The sequence below is a fragment of the Somniosus microcephalus genome, chromosome 25, assembly GCF_052327205.1.
Source record: "Somniosus microcephalus isolate GS21.2 chromosome 25, FLI_Smic_1.0, whole genome shotgun sequence".
Classification (NCBI taxonomy): Eukaryota; Metazoa; Chordata; class Chondrichthyes; order Squaliformes; family Somniosidae; genus Somniosus; species Somniosus microcephalus.
Genome location: NC_141011.1, coordinates 12,222,085 through 12,242,331, shown reverse-complemented (window position 1 = coordinate 12,242,331; position 20,247 = coordinate 12,222,085). Strand labels below are relative to the sequence as shown.

Genomic DNA, 20,247 nt, shown 5'->3' with positions numbered 1-20,247 from the left:
AGAGGAACTTGGAACGGGAGGGTGGAAATCTAGTTGTAGTGGTCCATGTTGGAACAAACGACATAGGAAGGAACAGGGAGGAGGTCCTGCTGAAAGAGTATCGGGAGTTAGGATCTAAATTAAAAAGCAGGACCTCGAGGGTACTAATCTCTGGATTATTGGCCGAGCCATGGGCAAATTGGCATAGAAGCAGAAACTAAAGAGTTGGTGTGGGAAAGAGTGGTTCCTTTTCATGGGACACTGGCGCCAGTTCTGGGACAGGAAGGAGCTGTATCGATGGGACGGGCTCCACCTGAACCAGGATGGGACCCGTGTCCCAGCGGAAAGGGTAAGTAGGGAAGTGGCAAAGGCTTTAAACTAGTAAGATGGGGGGAGGGATCTGCAAGAAATGTAACCAGCCTAAATATAAACAAAACAGGAAAAGAGAGCATAGGAAAGAATAAAATAAGGGAGGACATTCATGGCAAGGGAATAAATAGTTATAGAACAGAAGTCTAAAAAGATGGTTAAACATAGGGTGAGAAGAAATCCTATTAAAATGAGTTAAACTGTCTGTACAGCAATGCACACAGTGTCCGTAATAAAACAGGGGAGCTGGAGGCAGTCATACATTGCGAGGAACCAGACATAGTCAGGATTACTGAGACATGGCTACAGAAAAATCAGGACTGGGAATTGAATATTGCAGGGTATAATATATTTAGAAAAGATAGGGAGGGGAAAAAGGGGAGGTGGAGTAGCTGTACTTATTAGGGATAACATAATGGCAGTAGAAAAAAGTGGTGCGGATATCGGCAAGACAAAAATAGAATCCATATGGATAGAGATAAAGGATCAACCACACTAATAGGCGTAGTCTACAGACCACCTAACAGTGGAAGGGAGGTGGAGGAAGAAGTATGCAGACAAATTAGGGAAATGGGTAAAAAACATAGAATAATAATCATGGGGGATTTCAACTACCCCGATATTAATTGGACAGAAAAGGGGATACGGGAATGGAGTTTCTACAAGGTGTACAGGACTCCTTTCTAACCCAATATGTAAAAAGCCCAACAAGGGAGGATTCACTATTGGATCTAATAATGGGGAATGAACCAGAGCAGATAAGAGAAGTAAAGGTAGGGGAACATATAGGCAATAGTGACCATAATATAATACGCTTTAAGATGATAATTGAGAAGGACATATGATGAAAACCAGGTTAATAGATTGGAGAAAAGCTGATTTTGAGGGGCTAAGAATAGAACTTGGGGGGAACAAAAAGGGGCAACAATATTGGCAAACAACGATGTAGAACAGCAATGGGAAACATTTAAAAACAGTGTTCAACAGAGTGCAGGAAAAATATATTCCACAAAAAGGAAAGAACAAACTAAACAATAATGAGACTCCATGGATGAATAAAGCCATAAGGGAACATCCCATAAACGAATAAAAAATAAAACCCCTGGTCCGGATGGATTGCATCCACGCATTTTAAAAGAATCTCGGGAAGAGATAGCAGAGGCATTACTACGCATATTTAATCATTTGTTAGAAAAAGGTGTAGTGCCAGAGGACTGGCCGATAGCTAACGTTATACCGATATTTAAGAAGGGGGATAGAACATGTCCAGGGAATTATAGATCAGTCAGCTTAACGTTGGTGGTAGGAAAAATAATGGAATCCTACTAAAGGAGAAAATAGAAGAACATCTAGAAACAAAAAATATAATAAATAGTCAACATGGACTTCAAAAGGGAATGTCTTGCTTGACCAATTTTAGTAATTTTTTGAAGAGGTAACAGAGAGTAGATAATGGTAATGCAGTAGATGTAATTTATCTGGATTTTCAAAAGGGCTTTGATAAGGTACCCCATAATAGTCTGATGAACAAGGTCAGGGAATGCAGAGTCAGGGGACAAGTAGCAGAATGGATTGCTGGCTGGCTTCAGGACAGAAAGCAGAGAGTAGGAGTAAAGGGTAGCTATTCAGTGGCAGAAGGTGGGTAGTGTTGTTGCACAAGGATCAGTGCTGGGAACAATTTACATTAACGATTTAGATTTTGGAATCAAAAACACAATTTCTAAATTAGTGGATGACACCAAATTGGGGGAGGATAGTCAATACTGAGGAGGACAGCAACAAGTTACAGGAGGACATTAATAAATTTGCCGAATGGGCATATAATTGGCAAATTAAGTTCAACACAGATAAATGTGAGGTATTACATTTTGGTAGGAAGAATAGGGAGGTCACTTATCACTTGGAGGGTGCGAGTCTAGGTGGGGTAGAGGAACAAAGGGATCTAGGAGTACAAATACACAAATCACTAAAAGTTGCGACACAGGTTAGCAAGGCCATAAAAAAGGCAAACCAAGCACTTGGGGTTTATTTCTAGAGGGATAGAATTGAAAAGTAGGGAAGTTATGCTAAACCTGTATCGAACCTTGGTTAGACCACGAGTACTGCGTACAGTTCTGGTTGCCATTTTATAAAATGGATATAGAGACACTGGAGAGGGTGCAGAGAAGATTTACATGGGTGATACCAGAAATGCGAGGGTATACATATCAGGAAAGGATGAACAGCCTGGGTCTCTTTTCTTTTGAAAAGAGAAGGCTGAGGGGTGACCTAATAGAAGTCTTTAAAATTATGAACGGTTTTGATAGAGTGGATACAGAGATAATGGCCCAGAAATTCGGGTCTCCACAGGTGAGTACGCACGGGGTACTCATGCATGGGCCCGATGGAGGTGCCGGTTTCCTGCATGCGCGGGAAACCGGCACTTCCGTTCCTCTGAACGAAGGGGTTCAGAGGTCGAACGCATGTACGGGGGAGTCTGTGCGTGCGCTTTGAACTTGTTTTTTTTTTACAGGTTTCTCCGGGAGGGTAAGTCTTTAGAATTTAGAAATGTAAAAAGCAGGCGTAAGGCCTGCTTTTTACAAGGTAAGTGGTCAATTAATTAAAATTAAAACAATTTTTCCACAGATTTATTATTTTTAAATACTTTAAAGCAAGGTAAGTTTATTTTTAGCCCCGTTAGAATATTTAAAAAAAAATTCAAAAATTTAAATTATTGTTTTAAATAGTTATTTAATGTAATTTATAGTTTATTTTAAAAGTGTGATTTTTAAAAAATTTATTTGAAGGTTTACTGCTGTTTTGGGGCCGTAGTATTTATAAGTCTTGACAGGTCTTCCTGTCAAGACTTATGAATGGGCTTTTCCCTCCTCCGATTGGCTGCCCATGGCCCACGTGATCCCAGGGGACGCATCGCACTAACTACGCCCCTGGGACACGCAAGCACTGCGCACCGGCAGCTGGGCCAGGCCCAGGATCGGAATTCCACGGGGCCCTACAGCTCAACTGCCGGCGCGCTAGGTAAGTGCAGGTCTTGCACCCGCGGGAAGCCCCCGACCCGAATTTCTGGGCCAATGTTTCTACTTGTGGGGAAGAGCATAACTAGAGGCCATCTAGATAAGATAGTAGGGTTGCAAAATTCTGGGAATTTTTAAAACAGGAAACTTTCCATGGGAATTTGGGGAATTTATGGGAATTTTGAGTTTTTTTGCACACTGATGGTTTTTGTCTCTGACCCTTATATTATCTTTGTCATCAAAATAGACATACTGTTCCATACAAATAAAAACAGGCTTTCAAAACTTTATTTGGGTTATAATTTTGAACTTTATTGAACCCTACAAAAAAGACCCATCTTCTTGAGAGAGTGGGAGACTATAATCATCAAATGTATGTTACATGGCATGGTAGATCTGTTGTTATAAAACAATATATTCCTCCAACCCACCACTGGGGGGGGAGCGGGGGGATCGTGTGTATCAATATCTATAATGTCGCAATTTTTGGCTACCCATTTGTGTCAACTGTTTTCAATGTAAATTGGTAGGTCAACATTTCCCCTGCAGTTTTCTATTGCAACTGTCACACTGCAGTTCCTCGCTCCGGCACCGAGGTGGAGCAAATCTGTGAAGTCTCCCAAATCTGTTAACTTTTTAAACTGATTTTCCCTGTCAGGTAAATTCTCAAATAAGTTCAGTTGACATTTACGTTTTAGTTTCATCTCCCTGTACAACTGATAGATATGGCTTGCTGTTTTACTGGTTTTGCAAAAAGGGCACTTTGAATTCTTTAAACCCGCCTCTAGTTAATTTTGACAATTGAAGATCACCTATCTGTTAGTGACCAGAGCCTGTAATTACATTTTGACAAATGATAATTGACATGGCAAAACTAAATAAGAAATGTGGACATAGGGAATTTAATACAAATGTGTGACCAAAAATTGTGACATCGGAAATGCATTTTGTAAACAGGAAGTATGTGGCAGCACGGTGGCATAGTGGTTAGCACTGTTGCCTCACAGCGTCAGGGACCCGGGTTCGAATCCGGCCTCGGGCGACTGTCTGTGTGGAGTTTGCACATTCTCCCCGTGTTTGCGTGGGTTTCCTCCGGGTGCTCCGGTTTCCTCCCACAGTCCAAAGATGTGCGGGTTAGGTTGATTGGCTATGATAAATTGACCCTTAGTGTTAGGGGGATTAAATACGTGGGGTTACGGGGATAGGGTGGGATATGTGTTGGGGTTACGGGGATCAGGTGGGATATGTGTCGGTGCAGGCTCGATGGGCCGAAATGGCCTCTATCTGCACTGTGGGGTTTATGTGATTTATGTGATGAATAGCAAAATACTGCGGGTGCTGGAAATCTGAAATAACAACAGAAAATGCTGGAAACACTCAACAGGTCTGACAGCAGTCATCCTTCCTTGTTCCTCAACCGAGGATTCCCCGCTACTGTGGTTGACATGGCCCTCGACCTTGTCCATTCCATTTCCCACACTTCTGCTCTCACCCCTTCCCCTCCCTCCCAGAACCACAATAGGGTTCCCCTTGTCCTCACCTTTCACCCCACCAGCCTCCACATTCAACGGATCATCCTCCGCCATTTCTGCCACCTCCAGCGTGATCCCACCACTAAACATATCTTCCCTTCCCCTTTCAGCATCCCTCCGCGACATCCTGGTCCACTCCTCTATCACCCCCAAAACCCCCTCCCCTCCCCACGGCACCTTCCCGTGCAAGTGCAGGAGATGCGACACCTGCCCTTTCACCACCTCCCTTCCCACTGTCCAGGGCCCCAAGCACTCCTTCCAGGTGAAACACTGTACTTCTTGCAATCTAGTATACTGCATTCGCTGCTCACAGTGCAGTCTCCTCTACACTGGGGTGATCAAACGCAGATTGGGTGACCGCTTTGCGGAACACCTCAATTCAGTCCGTAAGCTTGACCCCGAGCTTCCGGTCACTTGTCACTTTAATTCTCTGCTCCACTCCCATCCTGATCTCTCTGTCCTCAGCCTCTTACTCTGTTCCAACGGAGCTCAACCTAAGCTCGAGGAACAGCACCTCATCATTTGATTAGGCACTTTACAACCTTCTGGGCTCAACATAGCGTTCAACAATTTCAGACTATAACCTCAGCCCCTATATTTTTTTTCTCACATGGCAGCTGTTGATTCTGCCATTGCCATTTACACCTCATCTAGAGTCATCTTTTGCTTCTTAACTTGCCCCATTACCATCTTCTTTTGCCTTGCACCATCATCCCTTTTGTCTTTTAATCTCTCCTGCCTTCCACCCTATCACAGACCTTCCCTTGTGTTCTTTCCTCCCCTCCCCCCTTTCCCTGCCCCTACACTTGCTTAAAAACATGTTCCATCTCCAACTTTTTCCCGTTCTGACGAAGGGTCATCGACCTGAAACGTTGACTCTGTTTCTCTCTTGAAAGCAAACAAAGTTATCACCAATATTTTGTTGGTCAGAAAATGTAAACATTCTTATTATTGACACCTGTGTGTGCATATGAGAGATACACACACACACACACGATAGAGGCAGACAAACGGAATGACTTCTAGAAGATACACTTCCAGGAACCAATCACAAACCATCAAATTTAATATTTATCTAGATCCTTACAAAGCTACAAACTGTGCTACCAGATATAGTACATCCCTAACCCAGCCCCGTGCTATCAGTCCTATGCTCCTCCCTTCCCCTCACTGCTGACAGACCCATGAATCCACCAGCGACCCAAACTCCAGTTCTCTGTAACCTCCGGTTCCCCCTCCGCAGTCCTGCCAAATCCTCAGTTCCCTCTCCGCATTGATCCCAGACCAAAAGATCTTCACCCCCATGCTGCAAAATCACAGCAGCCCCATCACCGTGCTGCAAACCTCCAGGATCCCCACTCGCATTCTGCCGAAGTCCATGATCAATCACCCCTGTGTCGCCAAAATGCAGGACCACCCCCAGTGCAGCTAAACACCACTCCCGTACCCCTAAATACCAGATTTTTAACTCTGTGGTAAATCTTGCATACCATCTTACTCTGTATTCCCAGCTTTAAAACTGGACAAGGGATAAAAATTAAATATATGGGTATAAGAATATACAGGTGTTATAGAATAATGAACTGGGCCAGGGAGCACGATCGTCTGAGCCCCAGTAGAAATCCCAGAATGCAAGTTCATACAAATTTAAATGACCTCCTTCAGCCATTGTAAATGAGTGGTCCTGGTGTCCCCTGCATGGTATAAATACCTTTATCGTTAAACAGCATATCCTCCGACTCATTAAGCAATGTCATGGGAAATCTGCATGTGTGTGTGTTTTTTGCACTGCAAGTACTACCTAAAGGCTTTTCTTCTTTAATTTCCTGTCTGAAGATTTTTGGCAAAAATAAAATTTGAAAAAAGAGCACACATCAAACATCAGGATACTACAAGCTGAATAATAAACAGGGATTTCATTATTGCACTTGCCGATATATGCACTGAGCATCTTGCACAGCTCTGTAGATTTGGATAGCAATAGTATTATGGATTGATAGGGTGATGGTCCGTCTTTGGCAGGAGTCTTGTGTTGAGAAGGGAGGACGGTTGAGGTGGGTTGGATACTAAATGTAAATGAGGTTTGTGCTGCGCCATATTTTGTTAGAACACAGTCAATATCAACTTGTAATTTATTCCTTTTTGAATTAAATTTTCTAGTTGGACTTCAAGTTCATTGTGTTTGTCTTGGGTTTGCACTGGTGCCCTCAAGATACAGTCTTAGTGCGTTGTCCTTCAACTGCGTGTTCACACAAGCAATCTGTTCCCAGTGTCTCTTGATCCAAATGCTAGAAGTCCCAGAGATTAGCCTGTAATAATTTAAATGATAAGGTAATGACTGTCTCCCATTATCGGACTGAGTTTGTTGTATCTCATTTCCTCTTTCAGTTTGTGCATATTCTGTGGGGAGAGGGATGAAATGTTTACTGATGAAGGGTTGGATATCCATTACTGGAAGCATTGTCCAATGTTGAGACGTTGCGAGCATTGTAAGCAGGTATGTAGAATTCATTGGCAATTTTCGCTTTTCTATTCAGACATATCTGGCATAACTTTTAGGCCAATAGTGCTTAAGTTGAATTTTTAAAGAATATATTTAGGTACTGAATACAAGCATACCACTTGGGGTACAGACCGTTGAATACATTTTTGTTGGTTAATGGTATCTTATTTATGTGATCTAATATTTCATTTCCTACTCCTCCCAAGCACTGAAACCCACTTCAGCTAGTTTTTGAAAGTTTGCTAATGAATTTATATAGAAAGTGTGTGGTTTTGCCCCAGTCCTTGTCGACAGTAATACTGCAATTTTGTCTTTCTAGCCAATGTAAATATCCTACCATATACTCAAGCAGCCTCAAACTTTGTCCATTTAAGACGACAGGTCTTCAAGTAAATAGGTTTTGCTCTACAACATACAGGAAACTTTCTGATATCCGGCACTGACGGGACCGAGCTGGTGCCGTAACATCAAAAGTGCCGGACATACCAGAGTTAATGTTTAAACATACAGAACTGAGAAGCTCCGTGTGAATCAACAAACCCTGTCTTCAAAACAGTCGGCTGCAGCTGCAAGCGTCTGTAGCTGAAGCTGTTGCAATAGCTATAGACCTTGCAGTGCTTGACTGGGGGGAAAAAAAGCAACGAGAACTAAAAAAACATATAGAAAACGGCTCCTGATTTTTGCCGTTAGATCGAGTATTCCGGACATATAACCTCCGGATAAACCAAAGTTTCCTGTACTTTATCAAATTCTGTTAGGTGCTCACTCTTGATAAATATACTCAATTTTTTTTAATACTGTCCCTTGTTTTACTGAGATTTATGCCTTACGTCAGTCAGAGGTGTGGAAGGTCACATTTTCGAAGTTGTAGGTGAAACTCTTGGCTGGAGAGTGGAATTCAGATCTATACAATGTTCCTTTTACAAACCTAGCTGCGTGTTATATAGACGAGCCTTGTTCTACTGCTGACCTTTGCTATTTTGGAAGATTTCCTTGTAGAAAGTTGCATGTTAATTTTTATTTTTAACACTACTCTAGTATATTTAAGATTGCAGTATGTACCATTCCTGCCCATGGTGTAGTGGGTAAATGTACTGCATGGTGTTGGTACTGAGTGATACAGATCAGGAAGTTCCAAGGTTTCAACCATAAACTGTCATCAGTGATCTTAGTTGGGACTACAGGTAGCCTCAATGTCTTGGGACTAAAAATATACGAAATGTTGTGAATGGGATAAGACTATTTAGTCCAAAAACTTGTCTCTTTTAGGCTGATCTTAAGCCCAAAGAGAATTAGGAGGGAGAAAATTCAGTTACTGATCACTTAAGTGGCCCTGCTTGGAAAGTGGGCATATGTAGAAGTTGGGTGAGGCCAGGACTAGACTTGGCTAATACCCTTCAATCGCCACCATCCCAGAGGGAGGATCCATGTGCTTCTGTGAAAGATAGCTACTGGTTGGAATTGTTGCAAGAAAAGTCCAAGATCTCGAGCTGTGAGCCAAAAACTCAAAACAAATCCAGCCGAATGGAGCTACCAGTGAAGAGAGACACGTAAAGTATATGATGAACAGAATAAATGTGACTGGGGGAAAGAGAAACTCAAGCTAGTAGTCAATCTATATATATAAAGCGGCTCTTCTGTCTGTCCCGATGTCTGTCCGTTCTCTATACGTTTGAAAGTTACAGAGCGTACCGACGCGCGCGTCGCCTCAAAAGAAAGCTTGCGATTCCGGACCGGTCATAGGCGTATTTACGTTTCGGCCAGACAAAAATCCCGCCCGCGGTATCCCAAAAACGTTCAGCGTTCCGCTCATTAGCATCTCATTAGCGACCGTGTGACGTCGAGGTCCACCAATCGGACGGCGGGTTCCTTCCTGCAGTTGAGTGTCGAGTGACTCGACGATTGACCAATCCTACGCTTCGGTGACTTGACCGGTCGACCAATCGGTGCGTGTGTGGGCGGGCCTTATCCTTCTGAACCGAGGTGAGTGGCCGCCATCTTGATTTTTCACAATTTTTTCCCCCACACTTTCTGTGTGTTAGGGAACTAAGGTAAATATTTTAATGATGTGTTAGGGAATTAAATGACAATTTAATAGGGGGGGGGAGAGCCTCGGGAAATCGCGGGGGGGGGGGGAGAGCCTCGGGAAATCGCGGGGGGGGGGGAGAGCCTCGGGAAATCGCGGGCGGGGGGGGGGAGAGCCTCTGGAAATCGCGGGGGGGAGAGCCTCGGGAAATCGCGGGGGGGGTGGGGGGGAGAGCCTCGGGAAATCGCGGGGGGGGGGGGAGAGCCTCGGGAAATCGCGGGGGGGGGGGGGGGAGAGCCTCGGGAAATCACGGGGGGCTCGCGCCGCCCGCGAGAGCCCGCTCCCGGCGCCGGCCGCCGCTCAGCATTCCCGCTATCGGAACGGCACCGGACCTCAGGCGCTAGGCAGGGGGAGGGGCCGGAGAGAGGGACAGAGGGGAGCGGGGGAGGGAGACAGGGGAGGGGAGGGAGGGAGAGGAGGGGAGGGGAGGTAGAGGAGGGGAGGGGAGGGAGGGATAGGACAGGGAGAGGACATGACAGGGAGAGGGGGGACACACAGGGGCAGGGAGACCAAGCGCCCCAAAATTGCCCTCGCAACGCGGGGCTCCCCAGCTAGTATCTATATATATAAAGCGGCTCTTCTGTCTGTCCCGATGTCTGTCCGTTCTCTATATGTTTGAAAGTTACAGAGCGTACCGACGCGCGCGTCGCCTCAAAAGAAAGCTTGCGATTCCGGACCGGTCATAGGCGTATTTACGTTTCGACCGGACAAAAATCCCACCCGCGGTATCCCAAAAACGTTCAGCGTTCCGCTCATTAGCATCTCATTAGCGACCGTGTGACGTCGAGGTCCACCAATCGGACGGCGGGTTCCTTCCTACAGTTGAGTGTCGAGTGACTCGACGATTGACCAATCCTACGCTTCGGTGACCTGACCGGTCGACCAATGTGTGGGCGGGCCTTATCCTTCTGAACCGAGGTGAGTGGCCGCCATCTTGATTTTTCACAATTTTTTCCCCCCACACCTTCTGTGTGTTAGGGAACTAAGGTAAATATTTTAATGATGTGTTAGGGAATTAAATAACAATTTAATAGGGGGGGGGAGAGCCTCGGGAAATCGCGGGGGGGGGAGAGCCTCGGGAAATCGCGGGGGGGGCAGAGCCTCGGGAAATCGCGGGGGGGGGGAGAGCCTCGGGAAATCGCGGGGGGGGGGGGGAGAGCCTTGGGAAATCGCGGGGGGGGGAGAGCCTCGGGAAATCGCGGGGGGGGGGCGAGCCTCGGGAAATCGCGGGGGGCTCGCGCCGACCGCGCATGCGCTGACCGCGCATGCGCCGCCCGCGAGAGCCCACTCCCGGCGCCGGCCGCCGCTCAGCATTCCCGCTATCGGAACGGCACCGGACCTCAGGCGCTAGGCAGGGGGAGGGGCCGGAGAGAGGGACAGAGGGGAGTGGGGGAGGGGTGGGGGTGGGCGAGGGGAGGGAGACAGAGGAGGGGAGGGGAGGGAGACAGAGGAGGGGAGGGAAGGGAGGGATAGGACAGGGAGAGGACATGACAGGGAGAGGGGGGACACACAGGGGCAGGGAGACCAAGCGCCCCAAAATTGCCCTCGCAACGCGGGGCTCCCCAGCTAGTATTATTATACATTGTGTCAAATGGTATGAATTGAAATGCACGTTTTACCTCACCCTGACTTTATTCATATTGGGTGAGGTCTGATTTCTGCTCTTTTTTCAATAAGGAGCATGACATTCCAGCAGCGTGCTAGAGTAACTCTGAGGACAACAGGGCTGTCAGTCTCAAAAGAACAGACTGAACGGTAGTATAAGTCTCCAACATGACTAAGTTAACTCTATATACTAGCTGATAACTCTTGGTTTTGCTCACAGGTAGCTCAGGTTTTAACCTGAAGGGCTTTCAAAATTCAAGTTCCTGTTTTTGAAAACAAAAGAAAACTCATCAGTAAGCTATCTTCTTGGATAATAAATGCAGAAAAAATTACCTATTTCACAATAACAGGATTGAACTTGTCCATCTTCCCTCTGTCTATTGCTGCCTAGCCATATCTGTATGTTTTTCCTAAGTTAAAATCACTAAATTTGGCTGTTGGGACCTAGTAAAAAAAAAAAATTAACTTGGAAAGTTACAAATTTTAGTTACTGATCACAAAAATGGACAGATGAAAGGACTTGGAAATTTTTTTGAGCAAGTTGATTGGTTCACCATTTTTCTTTTAAACTTGGGTTCGCCTGATTGGCATTCAGGTTTGATAGGTTCCTATTGGTAGTTTTCTGGTTGATATCCTCAGTATTTTGAATGTTCCCTACTAATTCAGTTCTGATCTATTTTATTTTGAGCCAATCAACAAAGTCTGCATAAAAAAGTGTGACTGGCGTGATGGAAAAAGCGCAACCGAAAGTCCCATGTCTGCATGTACACCATTAAATGAAACTTTTTAGCTCAGTTTCCAAGATCGTTGGCCCAGTGGCGTCATTCTCCACAACACTGCCTGAGCCAACTCTGCATGATCCCTCAGGCTGATGCCCAACTTGGGCTGCTCTCTCATCCAACCCAGCATCCGCTGCTGCCTCTTACCTGAGCCAGCTGCATCGCTCCTTCCCACACTGAGCGAGAAACCAGCTTTTAGTTGATAAAAGTACGTACTGCACTTTTAATAACAGTACGTCTGCAAGTTGATTAGAAACACATCCACTGTTCTCATCAACAGATCCAGTTGCCAGATCACTAACAGGAAAGTGGCTTCCACTCGGCTTCTGGCCTTAGGGAATGGACTGCGGTCCACAACTTCCATTCTCCTGCACCTTTCTTCTCATCAATACAGCCTCAATAGTGTAACGCCTAGTCATTCCATGCTGTTGGATCCCTTCCCATTACTGCAGCATCTTAGAACTGTCTAATCCGCCCCAATCAGATCATGGGACCCTCCCTTCAAACGTCTCTGACCCCAGCATTTACTTTGTGCTACTTTCAGACCTCATAACCTCCTTCACAGTGCACCATCCCCAATACTTCCAACACCTGCTTCTCTATTCCCAGATGTCAGTAACCCCCTCCCGAAGTGCTCCCAGCCTCCAGGATCACCCTCCCAGTACCTCTGTCCCAAACTAGCAAATCCCCAAGACACCAGCTTCACTGCAGTACAACCCCACTTAAATTAAATTAAACCCAACCCCCACCCCCGCAGTGCTATGTAAACCCACTATGGCAAAATGCCATGACTCGCCATACCCAAGACCCAATGCTGCTACACACCTAGCTACTTGGAAGTGCAAGTGCCTTCCCACCATTTTCCTGCACTTTGTAACAAAACTCAGATGTTTTAGGTGAGAGGTAGAAATGTTTTGGGGTTCTTCAGAAAATGCAATTTGAATAGGTTGATAATTCAATAGGGATGTATTAGCAAAAGTGTTCAAGGATTTTGATGATCTCTGGAAGATTAAGAAATAAAACTATACAAGGTATCTGAGCTCAGCTTATTTCTTTAAAAACAGGAATGTTGCACTTCATTTTCATTCTTTGTCATATTTTTCAAGTTATTTCCTTTCTTATCCTTTGGCCCAACCCAATTCTTTTACCAGAGGGTTGAGAAAGGCAGCCAGATTGTAGGCCTCTTCCATGTAGGTTATAGAGAGGCATTTGATGTGCACAGAAGGTTACCTTGTTCTTTGATCAGGAACTCGCCATGTAGTGAATCATGCAAGCTACCCACATCTTTCAACTTCGTACAGTCGTACAAGGGCAGCTTGGTATTTACCATTTCGAGTCTACCATAAGAATTACTAGCTGCCTATCTCCACTTTACTCTGGGGTGTAGGTATTCAGTACTACTTTGGGGCATCTGAAGGACTTTCTGCAGGCAATATGGGGCCGGCATTTGTTGAGGTGACCCTTCTTCCCGCATACTGCCCTCTGTAGCATCCGCCATTAGACAAGCAAAAGTCCAGCAACAAGCTTTTCATAAATTGAAAAGAGAAGCTGTGAACCTCTCGGTATGGAGCTGCTGATTTTTTTTTTAGTGAAACTGTAACTGTTCCTGGAATGTTTAGTCCAGTTTGTCAACTATTTCCCTTGGGGATCCTGCCATCATTGGAAAAACATGAAGGCTTGTTTTGCCTGATACCAGCTTAAAGGGTATAGTGATGTCCCCTCTGCTGTATATGTATGCGCTAAGTTTGCGTTCAAAATACAGGAAACTCTCTGGTATCCGGCACTGACGGGACCGAGCTGGTGCCGTACCATCAAAACTGCCGTAGAAACCAGCGCTAATGTTAAAACATACAGCGCTTTTGAGCTCCGTGTGAATCAACAAACCCTGTTGAACAGCTTCAAAACAGTCGGCCGCAGCTTAAAAGCGTCTCTGTAGCTAAGCAACAGCTTCAGCTAGACCTTGCAGAGCCTGACTGGAAAAGAAAAGCAAAAAAAACTTACAGGTTAAACGAAAGTTTCCTGTAATGCACTACTAAAATTTAATGCAAAATGGGATTGTGGCACAAAGTGTTCTACAGTGTGCTTGTCCATCTTCCAAAATGGTGCCAGATGCTTCGATATGGTTCAATGTCGCGCTGTCACTTTTTTTCACTGACACAATTGACTTTTATGACAAAGCCATCTCTCCTCTGGTGTGGATAATTGGTTTTAACGTAAGTGTGCTTTACACTTTCAGACTCAAACACCACATAACTATTCAGAAAACACAGTATATCTGAAATCTATTGAATCTACCCTCCAGTAATTGACAATTGATATTTTTCAGTCCAGCACATAAGCATTTTATCGCCCGATGTTAGAAACTGTGACTACCACAAATATTACCCGTTTTCACATGGCATGGAGCCTTTTATTCCTCAACATGACTTCCATATCCATACTGCACTCTGCATTTGCATGACTAGCATACTGAATTGATGACATCCAGGAGTAATTTTGGATTGTTTTTTCTATCCAGGTGGTAGAAATAGCCAGCCTTACAGAGCACAGGCTGACCGAGTGCGACAAGAAAGACAGCTTTGGGAAATGCCACCGTTGCGGTGAAGCAGTAGCGAGAGAGGACCTGCAGGAACATCTCAAGATAAAGAGCTGCAATGGTAAGCCAAAAAATGTTGTAACCTAATCCAATCTAGTTTAGCTAGGTCAAATTTGTTCCTTCTAAGGATTTAGAAATCAACCTATAGTGTGTTTGTTTTTCTTTTAAACTAAAATTGATGACACTAGTACCATCAGCACCACTTAAAACATCCACGTTTAAAACCGGCAGTCGCTGAAAATAAGCAAAAAGCGATAACCGTTATCTATTTGCATTAATACCAATTTCAAAGTTGCCGGTTTTAGCGTCTGAAGTGCTCCATTTATTTTGGGCAGGAACAGAAATTCTGGGTGTTTTTGCTGATCTAAATATATTTTTTATTCAATCGGATACCCTTCAAGAAAAGCAAGAGTCAATTCTTTCACCAATTAAGTTCAGCCTTTGTTAATTTACATCATGCTCTGCAAATTGTAGCTGGCATAATTAGCACAATGTTCAATCAGCTGTTCCTTTAATTATGTTGTCTGTACAAGCACTTAACAGCGGTTTTCGAGCCAAAGTGGAAAGCTCTGGCAGCAGTGCAACATTCAGTTCAAGACTTTAAACATCCTCCAGGCAATAATGTCTTATTAAAAATGGCACCCACCTGCCATGAGGTCTGTCAAACATTAGCACTGACCCTACTTTACACTGAATATCAGTGGTGAGCGCCTGGTTCCTATAGTTTGACGTCAGAAACCATGGCCCAAGATTATAAACTGATTGTAGCTGAGAATTAATGGGAACACAAACACTGCTTGATGCCAGTTTTATATAAACTATTGATTGATCCCGAAAGGATAGAGTCTGTCCCAGGATTTCACAAACTTGTCTTTCTTAATGAAGTTTGTTTAATTTGAGTCTCTCCTGACCTTACTGGAACAATTTAAATGAGGTATTCCAAAGCTGGGTGATTCTAACAATCACACAGTCCTTTTTTATAAAAATTTCATAAGTATGTTTCAGATACGTAGTTTTTTTTCCCCCCGTTTTACACCAGCCATCGTGTATAGTGGCCAATATGTGTTTGCACGAGCGCGCCCGCTAGAAGCGATGGGGACTGTAACACACAAGCCAAGGCAACAATTTCAGATCATAACCTCGGCCCCTATCATATTTATATTTTTTATCCGCACTTTTTGTTTGTGCCTTTTTTTCTTCTCTCCCACACAGCAGCTGTCCTTCATTCTGCCCGCACAATTCACACTTCATCTAGAGCCATCCTTTGTTCCTTAACCTGTCCCATTACCATCTCCTCTTGCCTTGAATATCTCTTAATGCCTCTTTACTTCTCCTGCCTTCCATCCTCTCACAGACCTTCCCTTTTGTTCTTTCATCCCCTCCCCCTTTCCCAGCCCCTAAACTTGCTTTTAAATCTGTTCCACTTCCTGCTTTTTTCTCAGTTCTGACGAAGGGTCTTCGACCTGAAACGTGAACTCTGTTTCTCTCTCCACGGATGCTGCCTGGCCTGCTGAGTTTTTCCAGCGTTTTCTGTTGTTGTTTCAGATTTCCAGCATCCGCAGTATTATGCTATTGAATGAGTAAACCAGCCTCTTAAGTGGTTTAAGGACAGTTGGCTCTACAGGTGCTATTAGGATGCTTCACTGTGTCTATTAGAAGGGTTTAACAGGCATGATCTTTATGAAATGTACTTGGCAAACCTTTTTTTGTTTGGGGAGGATTTTGGACAGAAGAGCCACGTGTCACTTTCATCAGTTGAGTTGTCTGTTTAAATAATTATACTAATTGCTGTATTACTGACTTGATGAAGATTGCAGTCCTTTGCTATTTTTGAAAGTGCATTTTTCATAACTTGAATGAGTATGCTAATTTTTAGATTCTTGGCCCAGAATCTAAAACAACTGTCCATAATTCTGACAAGGTACATTACAGAAAGGGGAGACTTAAACCAACAACTTGCATTTAAATTGCACCTTTAATATATTTTAAAAATCATAAGGGATAAAATGGACACCGAGCCAAAAGAATATTGGGAGAAGTGGTAAAAAGTTTGGTTAAAGTGACGAGTTTTAAGGAGGGTCTTAAAAGAGGAGAGGTAGGTGGAGGGAATTCCAGTGCAGGGGCAGCTGAAGGCATGGCCTCCATTGGTGGGGTGAAGGGAGGAGGGATGCACAAAATGCCAGAGTCAGAGGAACAGAGAATTAGTTCTATGTATCATTTAAAATCATGGAGTAGATTTAAGTCCCTGCATGGACGATGGGCATCATGTGCAGTGCCCGCTCATTCCTGCCAGAGGGACACCCGGTCTTTTTTGAGGGTCGGGTCTAATTACCATGTTGGTGGGGAGCTGCAAACCCTGAACAGGCGTCCTGCAGCTCGCTGGTTCAAAGTTGCCACAATATTGGGCAGCAAAGATGTCATTCCAACTGGCAGGCACGTAGGTCCAGGGTGGGGTTGGGGGGTGCAATGGAGTGGGGAAGTTTGGGTACTTATGTCCCACATTATTTTCGGGGGGTTCAATTGGGTGGAGCACGTAAGGCCCACGATCTGCTCATTCGTCCCTCTAAATTGCACCAGGGTCCTGTGTATGTCACACTGCAGAGCAGTAGGGGGAGGTTAAGTGGTGTACAATGATTTTAACCCCGTGACTGCCCTGTATTCAAGATTCTTTATTTGCCATATGTAACTAGTACAATCCACCAGGTAGGCTGGGTTAAAATCGCCCTGATACTTTGTTTTGTCGAATGTTGTCGTTTTCGCTAAAGTCAAAGGCAATTATTGAAACTTGGCTTTTTACTACCGAAGATCAATGAATCACTGAAGAGCTTGAAGCTCAAGGGGAGCTGTTTGGATTTTTTTCCCCCTTCTCTCTTGAAGGTGCTAACATTCAATGTGGCAGCTGTGTGTGCACTAACAGCCCTCCAGTAACTCACCCAACTGGCCAGTTTTTACATGTGAGCCTAGATGGTGAGTGTTGGCAGGTTGATCTGATAAAGGGGTGTGATAAAATGAAACATTTGGCTAATATTGTGTACTGCTAACTGTTCCTGCAAGCTGCAGAGAACACATACCCCAGACTGGCTGATACAGAAACTCCAAGGCAAGGTCTTCATTATGCATAGGTTGATTGCTGCCATTGTCATTAAATAATGACCTCTCTTACAGATCATTCAAAGTGTTAGGAGCTGGTCAATGGATCATCAGCAACACCTACAACTTGTGTATTTATATAGCGCCTTTAACGTAGTAAAACGTCCCATGGCGCTGCACAGGAGTATTATAAGACAAAAAAAATTGACACCGAGCCACATAAGGAGAAATTGGGGCAGGTGACCAAGAGCTTGGTCAAAGAGGTAGGTTTTAAGGAGCGTCTTAAAGGAGGAGAGAGAGGTAGCGAGGCGGAGAGGTTTAGGGAGGGAATTCCAGAGCTTAGGGCCCAGGCAACAGAAGGCACGGCCAACAATGATCAGCCATGATCTCATTGAATGGCGGAGCAGGCTCGAGGGGCCGAATGGCCTACTCCTGCTCCTATCTTCTATGTTTCTATGATTGAGCGGTTATAATCACTCAACCTCAAGAGGACAGAATTAGAGGAGCACAGATATCTCTGGAGGGTTGTAGGGCTGAAGGAGACTACAGAGATAGGGAGGGGCGAGGCCATGGAAGGATTTGAAAACAAGGATGCAAATTTTGAATTTGAGGCGCTGCTTAACCAGGAGCCAATGTAGGTCAGCGAGCACAGGGGAGATGGGCGAACGGGACTTGGTGCGAGTTAGGACACGGGCAAACAAATTTTGGATGACCTCAAGTTTACGTAGGGTGGGAGGCCAGCCAGGAGTGCGTTGGAATAGTCGAGTCTAGAGGTAACAGAGGCATGGATGAGGGTTTCAGCATCGGATGAGCTGAGGCAAGGGCAGAGATGGGCGATGTTACGGAGGTGGAAGTAGGCGGTCTTTGTTATGCCGTGAATATGTGATCGGAAGCTCATTTCAGGGTCAAATGTGACACCAAGGTTGTGAACAGTGTGATTCAGCCTCAGACAGATGTTAAGGAGAGGGATGGAGTCAGTGGCTAGGGAACGGAGTTTGTGACGGGGACTGAAAACAATGGCTTTGGTCTTCCCAATACTTAATTGGAGAAAATTTTTGCTTATGTCGGACAAGCAGTCTGACAATTTAGACACTGTGGAAGGGTCGAGAGAAGAGGTAGTGAGGTAAAGCTGGGTGTCGTCGGCGTACATGTGGAAACTGACGCTGTGTTTTCAGATGATGTCGCCAAGGGGCAACACGTAGATGAGAAATAGGAGGGGGCCGAGGATAGATCCTTGGGGATAATAAGAGGACTTCTTGGTAGCAGATAACCGAGTAAGAAATAAAGGATCCCATTTCACATTTTCGTGCTTATTGTTTTAATTTCATGTAGAATGAGGGAATTTGTATTAACTGTAAATTTATTGCTTACACTATCATTTTCCTGTTTGTGTTCAATAAATTTGTCTAGTTAGTGGTTAGCCTGAGTCACGGTCTGTATCCATTTGTCAAAGATAAGGGGATCACCCGGCAGCACATGATATATTCCAGTAAGTTGAGTACATTGGTAAGGGTTCGGTGTTCAACTGGCTGGCTCTTGTTACATTTACTTATATATCGCGCAGATAAAAGCACACTTTGGCTCACAAGGGATACAAGGTCTGATTACAGGAGCAGCCAGTGACACTGAACCAAAGGAAAATATCTAGTGTAAAAACCTAAAAACATAACTGGTGACATCAGAACAAACACTGATCCCGCCCTCAACTGATATCTGCATCTCTACGCTTTCCAGGAGGGTGTCTCTACATAGTAAGCAGGAACCCTGGCTAATTTATTTTTCTTTGCCCCCATCGCTGTCCTGGCTAAAATCCCCACAGACCAGACCTGGGTCGTTTCTGGCCTGTAAGAATACAGGAAACTTCCGATTTACCGGCACCTAAATTACCGGAAATCTCGATTAACCGGCAAAATTCAGGAGTAGGTTTTACTTCATATTCTACTTGCGTTCCTCCATCTGTTGCTGTGCAAGGGTGTGGCTACAGAGACGCTTGGAACTTGTGGCCATTGTTCTGCAGTTGTTGCTAAGCAACAGGGTTTGTTGCTTTATACGGAGCTGTCAGCTCTCTGTATCTTTTACTATAGCGTTCGGTTATCCGGAATTTTTGATGAACCGGCACCACGTCGGTCCCGTCCTGCCGGATAAAAAAAAGTTTCCTGTAATTACAACACCAAGTGATACATTTGCACACTGAGCCGCTGGAGCAGCCCTAACCATTAATCTTGCTATCAAACTTTTTATTAAGTCATTGCTCCAGAGTTAATAGTTGACATTTAACAAGTCTTTGTCATTTATTTGATCTGTCTTAAAAATGCCTCTTCTGCTTTGCTCCCATACTGGCATATGCATAGATAACTCGGAGACTTCATTTGTATGGCAGGGGGGATATGGAATCATTACACATGTGAATTGTTTGTGTATTTGGTGATTCACTTTCTGGACAGCGACCCAAGCTTTGATTTGTTATTGCCATAGAAACCATGGACAGACTTTTTGCCATAGAAACCATAGATAGCCTATCGGGACGGGAAAAACCCACAGGCAGCAGACAATTAACATATTGTGCATAGGTTCATCAGTGGTCTATTCAAGCCGTTTCAGTTTAATTCTGTATTGTAGCTTCTGGAAGTTGACCCGATTTCATCTCAAAATGTATTTGTTGCTGAAAAACCATCCCAGCTGGCCTAAAGATTG

The 20,247-nt window shown here is 44.6% G+C and overlaps 1 protein-coding gene and 1 non-coding gene across 9 annotated transcripts in view; both read left to right on the top strand.

Annotated features, from left to right (window-relative positions):
* cep104 (centrosomal protein 104) overlaps positions 1-20,247 on the top strand; it is a 326,262-nt gene that overhangs the window by 234,205 nt on the left and 71,810 nt on the right. For 6 of the 8 annotated variants that reach the window (XM_085966835.1, XM_085966834.1, XM_085966831.1 and 3 more), the window contains 2 exons: positions 7,283-7,391; positions 14,386-14,524. In XM_085966835.1, coding sequence (XP_085822961.1) covers positions 7,283-7,391; positions 14,386-14,524 — 248 coding nt within the window. Of the gene's footprint in view, positions 1-7,282; positions 7,394-14,385; positions 14,525-20,247 lie in introns of those variants that run through there. The other 2 variants (XM_085966837.1, XM_085966838.1) reach the window with 1 other exon arrangement.
* On the top strand, positions 11,124-11,260 carry LOC147100506 (small nucleolar RNA U109). The gene has a single exon (XR_015073641.1). It is a non-coding gene; the product is annotated as a small nucleolar RNA U109 (small nucleolar RNA).